At 45.8% G+C, this 14,024-nt stretch overlaps 2 protein-coding genes across 3 annotated transcripts in view; one reads left to right on the top strand and one right to left on the bottom strand.

Annotated features, from left to right (window-relative positions):
• Positions 1-14,024, top strand: part of UBAP2 (ubiquitin associated protein 2) — a 58,438-nt gene that overhangs the window by 35,828 nt on the left and 8,586 nt on the right. The window contains exons 19-20 of one of the 2 annotated variants that reach the window (XM_028748328.2): positions 2,989-3,080; positions 4,870-4,917. In XM_028748328.2, the coding sequence (XP_028604161.2) occupies positions 2,989-3,080; positions 4,870-4,917 (140 nt within the window). Of the gene's footprint in view, positions 1-2,988; positions 3,081-4,866; positions 4,918-14,024 lie in introns of both variants that reach the window. The other variant, XM_028748327.2, reaches the window with a different exon arrangement.
• Positions 8,329-9,479, bottom strand: LOC114606282 (interferon type A3-like). The gene is made up of 2 exons (XM_028748333.2): positions 8,963-9,479; positions 8,329-8,842 (listed from the first exon to the last, which is right to left on the bottom strand). The coding sequence occupies exons 1-2, from the start codon at positions 9,343-9,345 to the stop codon at positions 8,602-8,604; spliced, it is 624 nt and encodes a 207-aa protein (XP_028604166.2). The 5' UTR covers positions 9,346-9,479; the 3' UTR covers positions 8,329-8,601.

Here is a 14,024-nt window from a genome sequence, read left to right as displayed (position 1 = left end):
CTCGCAAGACGAAATTAATTCGTTCCACAAGTTTTTTCTTCTTGCGAGTTTTTCGTCTTGCGAAGCACGGTTTCCCACAGGAATGCATTGAAAATCAATCAATGCGTTCCTATGGAAACCGCCTTCAGACCAGGTCCGGGGACAGTCTGTCCCCCGACCTCTTCTGAAGGCTGGGGGGGGGCAAGGGCTTTTCTTCCCACCGCCAGCCTTCAGAAGGCTGTTCTGAAGGCTGGCGGTGGGAAGAAAAGCCCTTCTCCCCACCTCCCGCCCCGCAAGCTCCGGGGACAGGAGGGCTTTGCTGCCGACTGCCAGCATTTTAAAAGCCCCCGGGACAGCGGAGACTTCTCCGCTGTCCCGGGGCGATCTTAAAATGCTGGCGGGCGGCAGCGAAGCCGGGGGCTTTTAAAATGCTGGCGGGCGGCAGCAAAGCCCTCCTGTCCCCGGAGCTTGCGCAGCGCGCTTCCCTGCTATCCCGGACCGCTTTTAAAATGCTGGCGGTGGGGAGCAAAGCCTTTCGGCCCCCGCCGGCCTTCCTGGACCTCTTCTGAAGGCCGGAGGGGGGCGAAAGGCTTTGCTCCCCACCGCCAGCATTTAAAAGAGGTCCCCGGAGATTTCCCTATGGGCTTTCTTCTTGCGAAGCAAGCCCATAGGGAAATTCGTCTTGCGGAACGACTCAAAAACGGAAAACTCTTTCGTCTTGTGAGGCACCACTGTACTTCTAAGCAGGCATGGCAAGGATTGTGCCGATAGCCCTTAAATTCTTGGGCTTTAAGGAGTCAGATCTTGCATACTAAGAAGTCTCAGTTGAATGTTTCCACAAGGAATGGGAAACACAATAAATTATCAAGGGAGCTGGCAGTTAGCTTGATTGAGTCAATCTTTATTATTTAGCAGTGGGAAATCTGTGGCCCTCCAGGTGTTAGAAGCATGGAATTGTAGAATTGGAAGGGGCCACGACAGTCATCTGGCCCAAGCCCCTGCAATGCCGGAATCTTTTATCCAGTGTGGGGATCAAACCCACAGACCTGGGATTAAGAGTCTCATGCTATACTGACTGTTGTGGTCTATAACTCACACCAGCCCTGACTGTTGGCCTTGTTGACTGGGCCTCATGGAGGTTGTAGTCCCACAACATCTGGAACGTCACAGGTTTCCCATTCCCTGGTTTAGATGCAGACAGTTGCAAGCTTGGCTTAAATTTACATCCTGCCCTGTCACTTAAAACACTTGGCAGATCGTATTTACCAACACTTTGTTGTTTAAATAAAACAGTTTAAGAAATATTGAATTGCCTCGCAGCTACCCTCGGATATTAAACACTTTCCCAGATAGGACTTGTGTCACTTCCAGAAAATTATGAGTTCTGCACTTCTCTGACTGAGCCCTGCTGCTTACACTGTCTACGATAAGAGGCCTTTTTTCTGTCCTTAGAGTTAGCTCTCCTGACCCCTTCAGGACAGAGTTTGCAAAGTGCTGGAAAGTGAAATGGAATGTGGGGGAAAAATTAAGACCTTCTAAATTGGAATGTTCTCAGATGGGCGGTTCCAAACTCTGGCAAGAGTTTAGCCAGTCTATATTTGGAGACGTTTTGTGACCAAGGTCGATGTAGGTAGACTTTACTATGTCGAAAGGAATAGAAAATGGGTGTGAGAGTCTATCTTAAGATTCTAGCATCCTTTTGCCTAAGTAGTCCCTTCTTAAGCATAAGCATGCTCTCACTGGAGACTGCGCTCTACCAATGTAGTATTGAACTGATATTTCTTAGCTAAGTTTAATAGAACATCTAAGGGTGCATCTCTAACCAGTTTAAACAATGGTCTGCTTTGCACATCATGTTGAGCCAAACCATGGCTTCGTGGGAGCATATGGGTTCCCAGAGAGGAGATTACAGCCACATTGTTCCTGGTGGTTCTAGTACAGCACTGCACTGAGCAAAGCTTTGGTTTGGCTTAATGTACTGTATTGTGCAAACTCAGTCTGGTGGTTTAGCTTTCCTGGAGAACCTGAGTTGTAAATCGTAGGACAAACCTTGATTACAGCTCATGATTAGTCTGGAGGGAGCTTAGATCACAAGCTCAGGGAACCGACAAGAGAGCTTATTGTTTCTCCCCACCAAGGAAGTGTAAAAAGCTGGCTAGCAAAGAAAACTGCTTCTTAATAACTTTTCTTCTCGTGCCTGCTGGTCTCAGAATTAAACTACTGCACGGTCTAGAATTCCAGTTGCAGAGAGTTTACCTCCCCGGACAAAGACAAGAAGTTGAGGACATGGGACCAGGGAAGGGTTACAGAATGGGGAGGAAATGAGACTGCTGCAGTCCAGAAGAAGGCATCAGTGGGAAGGTGGAAGAGGCAGAAGAACTGGGATAGGGGTATGGGAATAAGGTGGAGGCAGCAGCCCCTTCCTGGAACCCTGAAGAAGTTGCTGCCTGAAGTGTAGACAAAGCTGAGCAAGATGGACCATTGGCAGATTCCTAGGATAAGCGGTGACTGAAGCTTGTCAAAGGGTGCCTCCAGACTGTCAGTATTTTGCAGGAGAGATTGGGCGCCTGCTGGAACATTAGGTTTGCTCATTTAAAGTGGATTGAAGTGCTCTGCTATCCTAGCACAACAAACCCCCACAAAAAACAAACAAACACAACCTGGACTTCTCACTGTTTGGAAACGCATTGAAAAATGTTGGATAGATGAATGATAAACAGGAAGACGTGTAAACAGCCCGCAAGCAAATTGGGAGGAATGCAGAATGAATGCTGCTTTGACATACTGTATAGCCACCCCACCCTCAGATGAGAATAGTAAGAACTGAATATATAGTTATCTCCATGTAAGCAAATCAGGATGCATGCTGAGTAAGCACGTCGTCTGAAGGAGCCCAAAGAGCATATTTCAGACCCCGAAACTTGTCTCTCTCTCTTTCTTTTTCTTCCTTTTTTGTTGGTATTTTTGTTTTATATATTATATATAAAAACATGTCTTTTGGTTCTGCAGGCAAAGCACCCCCCAACCTGCCCCAAGGTGTACCACCCTTGTTACATAACCAGTATATTGTTGGACCTGGAGGACTTCTGCCAGCCTACCCAGTAAGCGGTTTCCTTGTGCCTCCCGCAAATGAACTTGGCTTCCACCTCCATGTTGCAGGCGTCTGGGGCAGAGTGTGTGTGTGTGTGTGTGTGTGTGTGTGTGTGTGTGTGTCTGTCTGTCTGTCTGTCTGTCTGTCTGTCTGTCTCTCTGTCCCAGCCAGGTTGTGTAGAATGGGCTGTCTGTAGACCACCGACACTTGTTCTGTGGCTCACTTCTAAAGATGATAATGAGAGTTGTACTGCTTGGGTTGCATGCACAGCTGGGCCCACCCTGAACCTGAAAGACAACCCATTTTGCCAGCCTGGGGCCTTCCAGATGTTTTGGATTGCAACTCCTGCCGGGCCCAGCCAGCAAGAGCCCTTATTCCTCTGACCTCTGAATTTCAATTGACTAATCTGGAGTATAGCAACAGTTTCTGAACTGACTTTTTGTTTCATAGAATCAAGAGTTGGAAGGGATACTGGGGTTCATTGAGCCCCATCCTCTGCAATGCAGGAATCTCAGCTAAAGCATCCATGACAGAGGGCTATCCAACCTCTGCTTAAAAGCCTCCAAGGAAAGGGTGGTCAGGGATGCTTTAGTTGGACTACATGATCCTTGAGGCCCCTTCCAAATCTACAACACTATGAGTCCGCTCCACTGTTGAAACAGCTCTTACTGTCAATTGTCCCCTGACAGTTTCCCCCTCACAAAGTCATTCACAAGCATCTTAGAAGTACAAAGCTTTGCTTTCAAGCCATAGCCTTAGAACTGATGTTGGGAGGAAGGTGGAAGTCTTGGTTTCACTGTAGGCTCGCTCTTTCTTTTGACAGCCACAAGTTAAAAGTCCAATACGGGAATTGATTTTGGGGGGGGGGTCATGAAAGTGAGGGAAATTGTATGTTTATTCAGAATGCCTTGTCTGATCCTGCTGTACAGTGGTACCTCAGGTTAAGTACTTAATTCGTTCCAGAGGTCCGTACTTAACCTGAAACTGTTCTTAACCTGAAGCACCACTTTAGCTAATGGGCCTCCTGCTGCCGCCACGCTGCCAGAGCGCGATTTCTGTTCTCATCCTGAAGCAAAGTTCTTAATCTGAAGAACTATTTCTGGGTTAGTGGAGTCTGTATCCTGAAGCGTATGTAACCCGAAGTACCATTGTACTTGCATTGTTTGTCCCTTATAGAGTTAACTGCAGCAAAGCTTAAGACAAGGCTAGAAAACCAGTCTGATGCTACTGACTAACACCACACACACACACACACACACACAGGAAAAAAACACATTCCTGACCATTGCCCATGCTGGCTGGAGCTGATGGGAGTTGCAGTTCTCTAGATGTTGATGGACTCCACACTCCCCATTTCAAAGCAATATTCTCTCAGCCTGAGAACCCCTTCCCCCAATCTACAACAGAAATACAACCTTGCTGGGCTGTTGTATGCGTTATAAGAAGACTGTGTGGATGAGCTCTATAAATGCTTGGCACTTGAGAATGTGATGCTGCTTCTGCTGAATACTACGGATTGCATTTTCATTTAGCCAAAAGCACCAGGCTACTGTGCTTCACAGGGTAGTGTAATAAGCAAACTCTATCCTTCAAAAAGTGCAGCACTTCCTCCAAAGGATGCTGTTCAGCCAGCATGACATTTGACATAACAAAAACCTGGTGGTTTTAAAATGCTGCTTGCTTTATGAGCCTGGATTGAGAATTTGCCAATCGAAGTGGTTCCTTGGGAGTGCTGCCTTACAACTTCTTTCTGTGTTTTCTCCCTCCTCCTCCTCCTCCTCCTCTCTGTCTTCAAGCAGATTTATGGTTATGATGATCTCCAAATGCTGCAGTCCAGGCTGCCTGTGGTAAGTAGAATTTCCTGTGTTGTTGTTTTTTTCAAGCTGTAACTGAGCTGGTTTCATTTTTTTTGAGGTTTACACCGGTCATAGAGTAGTGAAATGTTCATGGGCTCTGAGGTGTATTCTGTCTTGCTGTGATGTGTTTATTTGCTCTGCAACTGCCTGTCTCTGTTTCTTTGTTCGTTTTAAACAAATTGCCCCTCTGTGATGCGCCTGCTTTTGGAGACCTGTGTACCCTGTTGGATTCCATTATGCCCTACAGCAGCCTTCAACAACCTGCTGCCCTCTGGAGATTTTGGAATAAAACTGCCATTGTCCCTGACCATTGCCCACGCTGGCTGGGGCTGATGGGAGTTGTAGACCAAATATCTGGAGGGACTGGGTTGGAGAAACCTGCTAAGTGTTGTGGGGAAAGGAGGGTTAATCCAGGACGGGATTTTGTTGACATACTCATGCTGCAACATTATATAGCAGCGGTTCTCAACCTGTGGGTCCCCAGATGTTGTTGGACTACAACTCCCATCATCCCTGAGCTCTGGCCTTGCTAGCTAGGGGTGATGGGAGTTGTAGTCCAACAACATCTGGGGACCCACAGGTTGAGAAAGGCTGTAATATAGTATCTTGTGGCATGACCAGCCTCCTGGGAAGAGACCGTGATGCTCCCTGTTTTGAAGAAGCCTCTTTTGTCTCTGCACTGGGTAGGAGTTAAGCAACTCGCAATGGTGGCGCTTAGATGGGGTGCTGGAGGTGTAAATGACTATCAGACTTTGAAAAGCTGCTATCACCAGATCAAGTTCATCAATTTTCTTGAATTAATGAGAGTTTTAATTGGATTTCGAGTAAATGTGCAATGAGTTGCTGCTGCTTTGAATTTTATTGGGCGGTTATCTTCCTTAGTGGGTCATGGAAACTGCTATTCTGAACCATGCTTTTTAGAGGCTGGGTGGGCTGAATTTTTGCGGGGGAACCGCTGTTCTAGAACTGCATCGCCTAAGGTTCACGCCAGGGTTTGGAAAAAGAATGGAGTAGCCTTGGTGGGGCAGTATTGGTCTTGAGATTGATGGGGGAGAGGGTCACTCCTGGTGGGGATTTTGTCGTAAGTGATCATCGATCCCTTCTGACCTCGACAGATGGATAGATTTTCTTTCCTGGAGTTGAGGGCACATTCTTCAACAGTCCTTCACAGGGTGGTATTGGTTGGCTGCTGCCATTCTCTGAAATATTGGTTCACAAAGTTCTATCTTGTGCTCACACTGTTTAATATCTTTGAGTAGCCAGAAGGTGCAGCCAGCCAAATTGATTTTGTCGCCAGCAAACACATGCCCAACTCTGTTTAGTATTTGCATCTGATCCAGGAGTAGCAGTTGGTTTCTTTTGAATGAATGCTTGAATGTTCTTATGGGCTGGCTGAGGATCAGTAAAATGAATCCTGCCAGGACAAAGTGGTTGATGGCCAACGGGTCTGGGAAATTTGGGTTGGGGGTGATATTCTGTACAAGGTTCTCCTCTTTATCACCCTCGCCCTCAAAATGATGTTCGAAGTTTAGGGGCGCTCCTGGGCAGTCTTGTGCTATTTAATTCACAGTTGGTGGAAGAACCTGGGAGTGTCGTTTACTAGCTTTGGTTGGAAAGAAAAGCTGCAATCAGGACCTTGTTACTACAGTCATAAAAGTTAAAGGTACCCCTGACCATTAGGTCCAGTTGTGACCGACTCTGGGGTTGCGGCGCTCATCACTTTATTGGCCGAGGGAGCTGGCGTACAACTTCTGGGTCATGTGGCCAGCGCGTTACTTCTGGGTTTCGCCGCTTGCGCATGCACAGACGGTCAAAATGACATCACGCACATGCGCGGAAGTGGCGAAACGTGACACGCGCAGTCACGTCTTACGTTCTATTCAGGATGCGAATGGGGCTCTGGAACAGATCCTGTTCGCATCCCGAGGTACCACTGTATTCTTGTTACCTGCCTAGTTACATTACAGTATTGTAGCATCCTTAACCGGGTCTACCCGTGAAGATGGCTTGGAAACTTCTGTGAATTCATAGTGTTAATTTTGCTTGCTGGTTTGTGAAAGAGAGACTTGCCCAAGTGCATTGACTGCCTGTGAGTTTCTGGACACAATCCAAGGAACCAGTGAAAGCACCTCGGATCCTACACACTTCCTGGAGCCCCTTCTCCCAAAGTGCCTTCTGCTTCACTCAAATCATTGAGAGAAGCCTCCTTCCTTCCTTCCTTCATTGTGGTTAGACTGGAGAGGCTGCTTGTATAACCCACCCCATATTTGTCTTCCAGCAAGTGAAGACATTTCGATTTGCAAATAAAATGCCAGGTTCTGTAATGTGTCAGTTCATGTGTTTGAGGCTGTCGATTTTGTTAGTGTTTTATGGTGGTTGTGTTATTTGCAGATTTTTGCCCTATCAGTTTCTGTCCTTATTTTAAAAAGGACCATCTGATCTAAAACTTGTGTAGAAACCTGCCTGGAGCACTATACAGTGGTACCTTGGTTCTCAAACACCTTGGTACTAAAACAACTTGGAACACAAACACTGCAAACCTGGAAGTAAGTGTTCTGGTTTGTGAACTTTTTTTGGTAGCTGAACGTGCTCTGTTTTGAGTATTACACTGAGGTCTGTCTGTTTTTGCTATTTATTTTGCGTTTTTGTGGCTCTTTTTTTGTGTGTGACTGTGGAACCCAGTTCAACTACTGGTTGATTGATTGTGTGACTGCAGTACAGTGGTGCCTCGCAAGACGAAATTAATCCGTTCCGCGAGTCTCTTCGTTTTGCGGTTTTTTCGTCTTGCGAAGCACGGCGCTTAGCGGCTATTAGCGGCTATTAACGGCTTAGCGGCTTTAAGAAAAAGGAAACAAACTCGCAAGAACTCGCAAGACATTTCGTCTTGCAAAGCAAGCCCATAGGGAAATTCGTCAAAAAACGGAAAACCCTTTCGTCTAGCGAGTTTTTCGTCTTGCGAGGCATTCGTCTTGCGGGGCACCACTGTACATTGTTTATTGCTTTCATTTTATGGATCAATGGTCTCGTTAGATAGTAAAATTCATGTTAAATTACTGTTTCAGGGGTTGTTTTTAAAAGTCTGGAACGAATTAATCCATTTTACATTACTTTCTATGGGAAAGCGTGCCTTGGTTTTGGAACGGACTTCCAAAACGGATTAAGTTTGAGAACCAAGGTACCACCGTATAGTAGACTTTAATAACTAACTCACTAACTAACTAACTAACTAACTAACTAACCTACCTTATAAATAAAGACATCTTTGCTGTGTTTTGGTCTAAGTAGTTTTAAGGGATTCAGAAGCTCTTTGTTTTATACATTTGTAAGTCACTTCAATACTTTTTTTCTAGAAAGTGAAGAAAGATGCAATAAATAAACAATGAAATACTTAAAATTGTTTTAATATAAAATTAACAAAAAATACATAAGTCTGCATCACATCAAATAAATAAATAAATAACACATATCAAGCTTCATAAAAAAATAAAACACCTATACAAAGTCTGTACATTCAATATAATAAAGCCCCTTTAGCTCTTCCCATTTCTTTGGCAATTTCAGTGAGGTGGCTTGTAGCTTCCTTAATTTGTCTCTGCGAATGTTTCACAAATATTCGCTGTCAGTTTGTCATTTCTCCACTCCGACGGTTCCTCGAGTGACGGTTGCAGAGGTTTGCTACCTCCTCATTCTCTTTGTCAGTATGTCAACGTACGTGAGTCCTGCTTGGACCTCGTGTTGCAGGCACTCCCAGCAGCAGGTGCTGCCTCCGTTCACTCTGAGAAAAGTTCTGATCCTTCGAAAATATTTCTTCAGCTCCAGCTTGTTTCTCCGTTCCTCTAACTTCCCCGGTGTAGATTTTTTCCCTCCGAGGCAACTCTTGAGGACTTCGGTGTGCGCATGCAGCATCTGCAGAGACCTGCAATAAAAGCGTGGCAGAGTTTGAAGAGAGGGAGCAGACACAAATCTCTCTTTCTGCTGCCCCACCCTATCCCAACCCTTACCACCCACTCCTGCATCATGGAGAGCAGAAACCCACCTCTCTCTGTGTGCGGCCTTCCAGACAGTCTTCAGTGAATCATTGCTCAAGATGTGAAAGAACCCACGGAGAATTTCGTAGATTGCTTCCGTGGCAGGTTGCGACTCGCGTATTTCCAGGATCTTTGTAGGAAAGTTGAACGTGGTCGGTTTCTTCAGGCACTCTGGAGAGAACGTTGTGCTCATCTCTCGCCACAGCTCCAGGCTCCGCAGATTAAATACTTTTTGCCGGTGCTTCAGAAAGTTGCAGTCCAGCGCTGAGACTTGAACAGAAGACAGGAGCACCAGGCAGACGAGCCCCGCATGCACACGCGTTTCGATTTTCATGGTGGTTCTCAGGCGGTTTCTGCTGGGGCTCACGTAACTTGTCCACTTGCGATACATCTTTGACTATGTGATTATCCTCCTGCATCTTCTATTTATCCTGCAGGACAGCTTTCCTTTCATCATTTGGGTTTTCCGGGTTTCATTTTCACTTTCCACTTGCCTGTTCAGCCATGCAACTGAATCTAAGGAGCTGGCCTGTGGTGGGTCCTTAAGGCAGTTTTTTCTTCTTCTCTGGTAACCCAGGATATAGTTTACATGATTTCCTCCTCCCCACTCCTCAAATTTCAGGAAGACCACAGGGCTATTTGTTTGCCTAATTTGTATACCAAATACACTCCTCAGAGCCATGGAGGCTGGCATGTATGCCATCCCAGGCCACCCTACCCGCTGGAAAAAAATCTGATTTGTGAACCTCTTGTTGAAAATGGGGGTCTCATGACCCTTATTAGGTAGGCGTCTCCCAAAATCACCCATAAAGCTGAAATTTGGTGTGCACAAAATATGAAGGCTACTGGTTTACAAGGCATACTGACTTATTTCTTCAAATGTTTTAAAAACCCTTCCTTTTTATTGTTTTCTGGTTTGCCACCCTGCACATCTTTAGGCGTAAAGGCAGGATAAAAATCAAATACAATAAATAAAAGCATGCTTTTTTGCATGCAAGTCTTCAACCCCAGCATATCATTGCCCTCTTTCTATGCCATTGAGACCTCGGCAGCATGTCTGGAAATAATCACTAAAGGTTGTGTGGAGTTAAGGAAGGAGTGCCACCTCAATTCAAGCAATGCATTTAATAAAAAGATCTTATGAACAGCGTGCATTAATGTAATGCAAGCATTGGAGGGTTGGAGCTAGTCGTTCAGTCTTAACAGCTTCAAAAGGCATGGAGAAAAGATGTGAGGCAGGTACAATGCGGTGGAACTGAGTAAGGAAAAAGGGGAGGCGAGGGCAGGGGAAGAATCTTGGCTGAACCAGAGGAAGAAAGGGGGAGAGAGAGACCCTGAGTGTACAAATAAATTAGGAAGAGAGGGGAAAGCTGCAAATTCTGGATGGGATTTCAGTGGTTTGTTTGTTTTGTGGGGTGGAGGTGAGGCTTCTAAGCCTATATATCAGATGTGGTTTGAAGGTGGTTATAAAATTGTCCGGGAAGAAAAGGAAAATGTTTTGGGAGTAGTTAGTTTGTGGGGAGGGAGAGAGCAGTTGGTTCACAGCGTGGGAGAGGGAAATGAGTAAAATTCTGAGGCAAGGATAAGACCTCCTACCCAATTAAAAAGCATGAGTCAGGAGAGCGGATTGCATGGCCCACTAAGATAATAACACAATGAAATTCAAAGCATTAACAATAAATGGCACATTTTTCCAAGTAAAGCTCAATAATTTAATTAATTCAGCAACATGGATGAGCTTGGTTCGGTGGTCATCAGCTTTTCTAAGTCTTGATAGTTATTTCAACCTCCAGTTCCTGCCCGCTCCCGCTCCCCCTCGGCTCTTAGCGCCCCCAGCTGCTCCCACTGACCCCCACTTTAGGAACCACTGGACTGGACAAAGGAGCGTTGGTGCCTCTGTGGGAGTAGCTTGGAAGCAGGGTGGGTTTTTTGGGTCCTAGTGGAAGTGGGAAGGAAGGGGGGGAGGCAGGTAGTAGCCCCTGAAATTTATGGCTTAGTGGGAGCTGGGAAGGGGGGGGGGGAGAGAAGCAGGAATGTGGCAAGGAGGAGAAAGAATTTGAACTCTCCTGCCCTCACCTCTCAAGCCTGCCAGTCCTTTAGCTAGTAGATATCACAAAACCTTGTTCCTTGGCCTTTGCATCCACCAGTCACTGAACATTTTGATGCCGCCTCTTCAGAGTTGAGCCTCTGCTTTGGCAACTTCCCCCTCACCATTGCTTACCATTCTTGACTGGTTAGCGGCTCTCCAAGGTTATTACTATACAGTGGTGCCTCGCAAGACGAAATTAATTCGTTCCACGAGTTTTGTCGTCTTGCGATTTTTTTTCGTCTTGCGAAGCACGGTGTCGGAAAAGTTTTGGAAAAGCTTCAAAAATCACCAAAGTCTTCAAAAACCTCAAAAAAGGCTACCACACCGCGTTCTATGAGTTGCTCCTCGAAGTCAAGTCGCAACTGTATTAACGGTGTTAAGAAAAAGGAAACAAACTTGCGAGACGTTTCCGTCTTGCGAAGAAAGCCCATAGGGAAAATCGTCTTGCGAAGCAGCTCAAAAAACCCTTTCGTCTTGCGAGTTTTCCGTCTTGCGAGGCATTCGTCTTGCGAGGTACCACTGTACTGTTCCTTTTAAGCAGAGGCGCCAGGAGATCAGCCTGAGACCTTGAGCATAAAAGGCACATATATTGTGTCCATCTGGCTGCTGCGCCCTCCTGGCCAGCGGCCCATTTGCCGCTGCTTCCCCCTGTTTTGCATCGCACCTTCGCACAGCCTTCTACCCCTGCCTCCCTCCGCTGCCCATGAAGGTTGAATCCCACTTGCCATGCCTGGCGTATTTTGTTAATATGCAGCATTAGGGAGGAGGGGGCTGCCAAAGATCGTCTACTCCACCCCTTCCTTAATGCAGCATCCTACATGTGTGCTGGACATACACAAACACAGACTTCCCCACGGATGAATCCATCTAACTCATGAGTAGGCAAACTAAGACCCGGGGGCCGGATCTGGCCCAATCACCTTCTAAATCCAGCTCGCAGACGGTCCAGGAATCAGCATGTTTTTACATAAGTAGAATGTGTCCTTTTATTTAAAATGCATCTCTGTGGGACATAAGAATTGGTTCATTTGTTTTTTCAAAATATAGTCCGGCCCCCCACAAGGTCTGAGGGACAGTGGACCGGCCCCCTGCTGAAAAAGTTTGCTGACACCTGATCTAACTGCAAACAGAGAGAGACACAAAGGCGACTAAGTGTCCCATGTATTCAGAGCCTTCGGTGCTTAATCTCAGGGTAATGGGTTCGAATCCCACTCTGGGTTAAAGATTCCTGCATTGCAGGGGTTGGACTAGATGACTCTCGGGGTCCCTTCCAACTCTGCGGTGACATCGGTGATGGTGACGCTCAGATATTTGGGGCGGCTTTCTTAAATGCGTACGCCAGGTATCTTACCTGTTGTATGGGCAGTGAATAAAGCCAGGGTCGCTAGCAAGTCTGAAACGGAAGAAGCTGGAGACCAAGGCAGTATCCCAGCCCTTGGTCATCTCATGAGTCATTGAGTCATTGAACATGTTTACATGTTCTCAAGGGCTCAGGGCAGATAGGTCAAAGCCCAGCTACCCTGCTCTGGAAGTTACAAGAGGCTGTGAACCCCAAATTGAGAAGAAAGGGGTGGTGAGGGCAGCCCATTCAGGTGCAGAAGAGGAACCAGAAATCGAAATTTTGGGTAGGGAGGGTTAGTCTCGCGGGCATTTTTGTAGCTGCTCCTGGGAGCATATTGCAATTGTCAGTTTCAGTTTGGAGAGCTCATGGGTACTTCCCCTTAAAATAAAAAAAAATTCCCCTCAAACATGATTGCATCATTTCAGTATCAAAATGTAGGATTTAAACACAAACAGTGCAGACATCTGGATGACTTTTTGCACCAGCGACATTTTTTTAAAAAGAGTTTTTGTTGACTTCCGTTACCTGTTGCATTGTGTTGGGGTGATCTGCCAAGAAACCGAAAAACCCAACCGTGGTAAAACTACGAAAGTGGCACATTTAGATGAGCCAGAAAGGAATGCTCTAATTGTTAAATAAATGCCGAAGTCGTCTTGTGACTTGTAGAAAAGTGCTAATGCCGGGTTCTTTCGGTTTACGTCCAGTCTTCTGAAATCTCCCCCCCCCCCCCCCCGCAGTCAAAGTGTGTGTTAAAGGAGCTTTATGCAAACAATTATGAAGCCGTTCTGAATTGCTGTGGGTTGAAGCTGTGTCCCCATCCTTACTTCCTTGGCTGCGCGCCATCCTTCTCTGTTTTGGAAACCACAAAACGGCAAGGGGAAATCCAGCTGAGATATCGAAAGTAATATTGGCCGGAACCAAAAAACAGGCAGGGCTGCTCCCAATATGGGCACAGAAGGTGTGGGCTGAGTTGAGATGTGTCGCTCCTCAAAGTGTTTTGCTGCTGCAGCCAGAGAGATGAAGGCATGGGGATTAAAAAATAAAATAAAATTGAGTTCATCTTCTTGCAATATTTTTGGGTAGGACATATCACTAACTGTCTAGGAATCATAACCCTTTAAGAGAAGTCACAGAACTTGAAAGATGAATTATAAAAGGAGAGAAACAAGAAGTAGCAAATGAAAAGTATACCGGTGCCCATGTAGCAATGTGCTAAAATTCGGGGGGGGGGGCGATGACAAATTCCTATGTTAGAAGGATGAATGATAACTGTCTGGGAGAGCTGGTGCCCATGAGAAAATTATTGTGAAAGTGAGAGAAGGCAAGGAATCTAATTATTTATTGAAAAGTGGAGCATTTTCATTATGCACAGATGTAATAAGACACAGGAAAATATCTACATACCTTGCTGAAAACAGTGTAAGGACTGGAACAGCATATTTATATTTTCTTTTTTGCTGCTGTTGATGATTTCTATATGCTAATTATTCACAGAAAAGGAACCCTGTACATTATTATGCATACACATATTTATCTCTCTCTGTGTGTATAGATAGATATAGATCATTTTGCATAATGTATAGCATAGTATGTATATTACATTTTCTCTGCGCCCTGGAGAAGCCCACAAGACTTCTAT

This window comes from Podarcis muralis, chromosome 11 (genome assembly GCF_964188315.1).
Source record: "Podarcis muralis chromosome 11, rPodMur119.hap1.1, whole genome shotgun sequence".
Classification (NCBI taxonomy): Eukaryota; Metazoa; Chordata; class Lepidosauria; order Squamata; family Lacertidae; genus Podarcis; species Podarcis muralis.
The sequence above is the reverse complement of the archived record's forward strand: the minus strand, read 5'-3'. Positions and strand labels throughout refer to the sequence as shown.

Bases quoted from the DNA above. Each gene is read 5' to 3' on its own strand.
- LOC114606282 (XM_028748333.2), bottom strand. From the start codon at position 9,345: ATGTATCGCAAGTGGACAAGTTACGTGAGCCCCAGCAGAAACCGCCTG. The intron at 8,843-8,962 runs GTGGGTTTCTGC...CTTTTATTGCAG, and splicing joins AAGGCCGCACACAGAGAGAG to GTCTCTGCAGATGCTGCATG.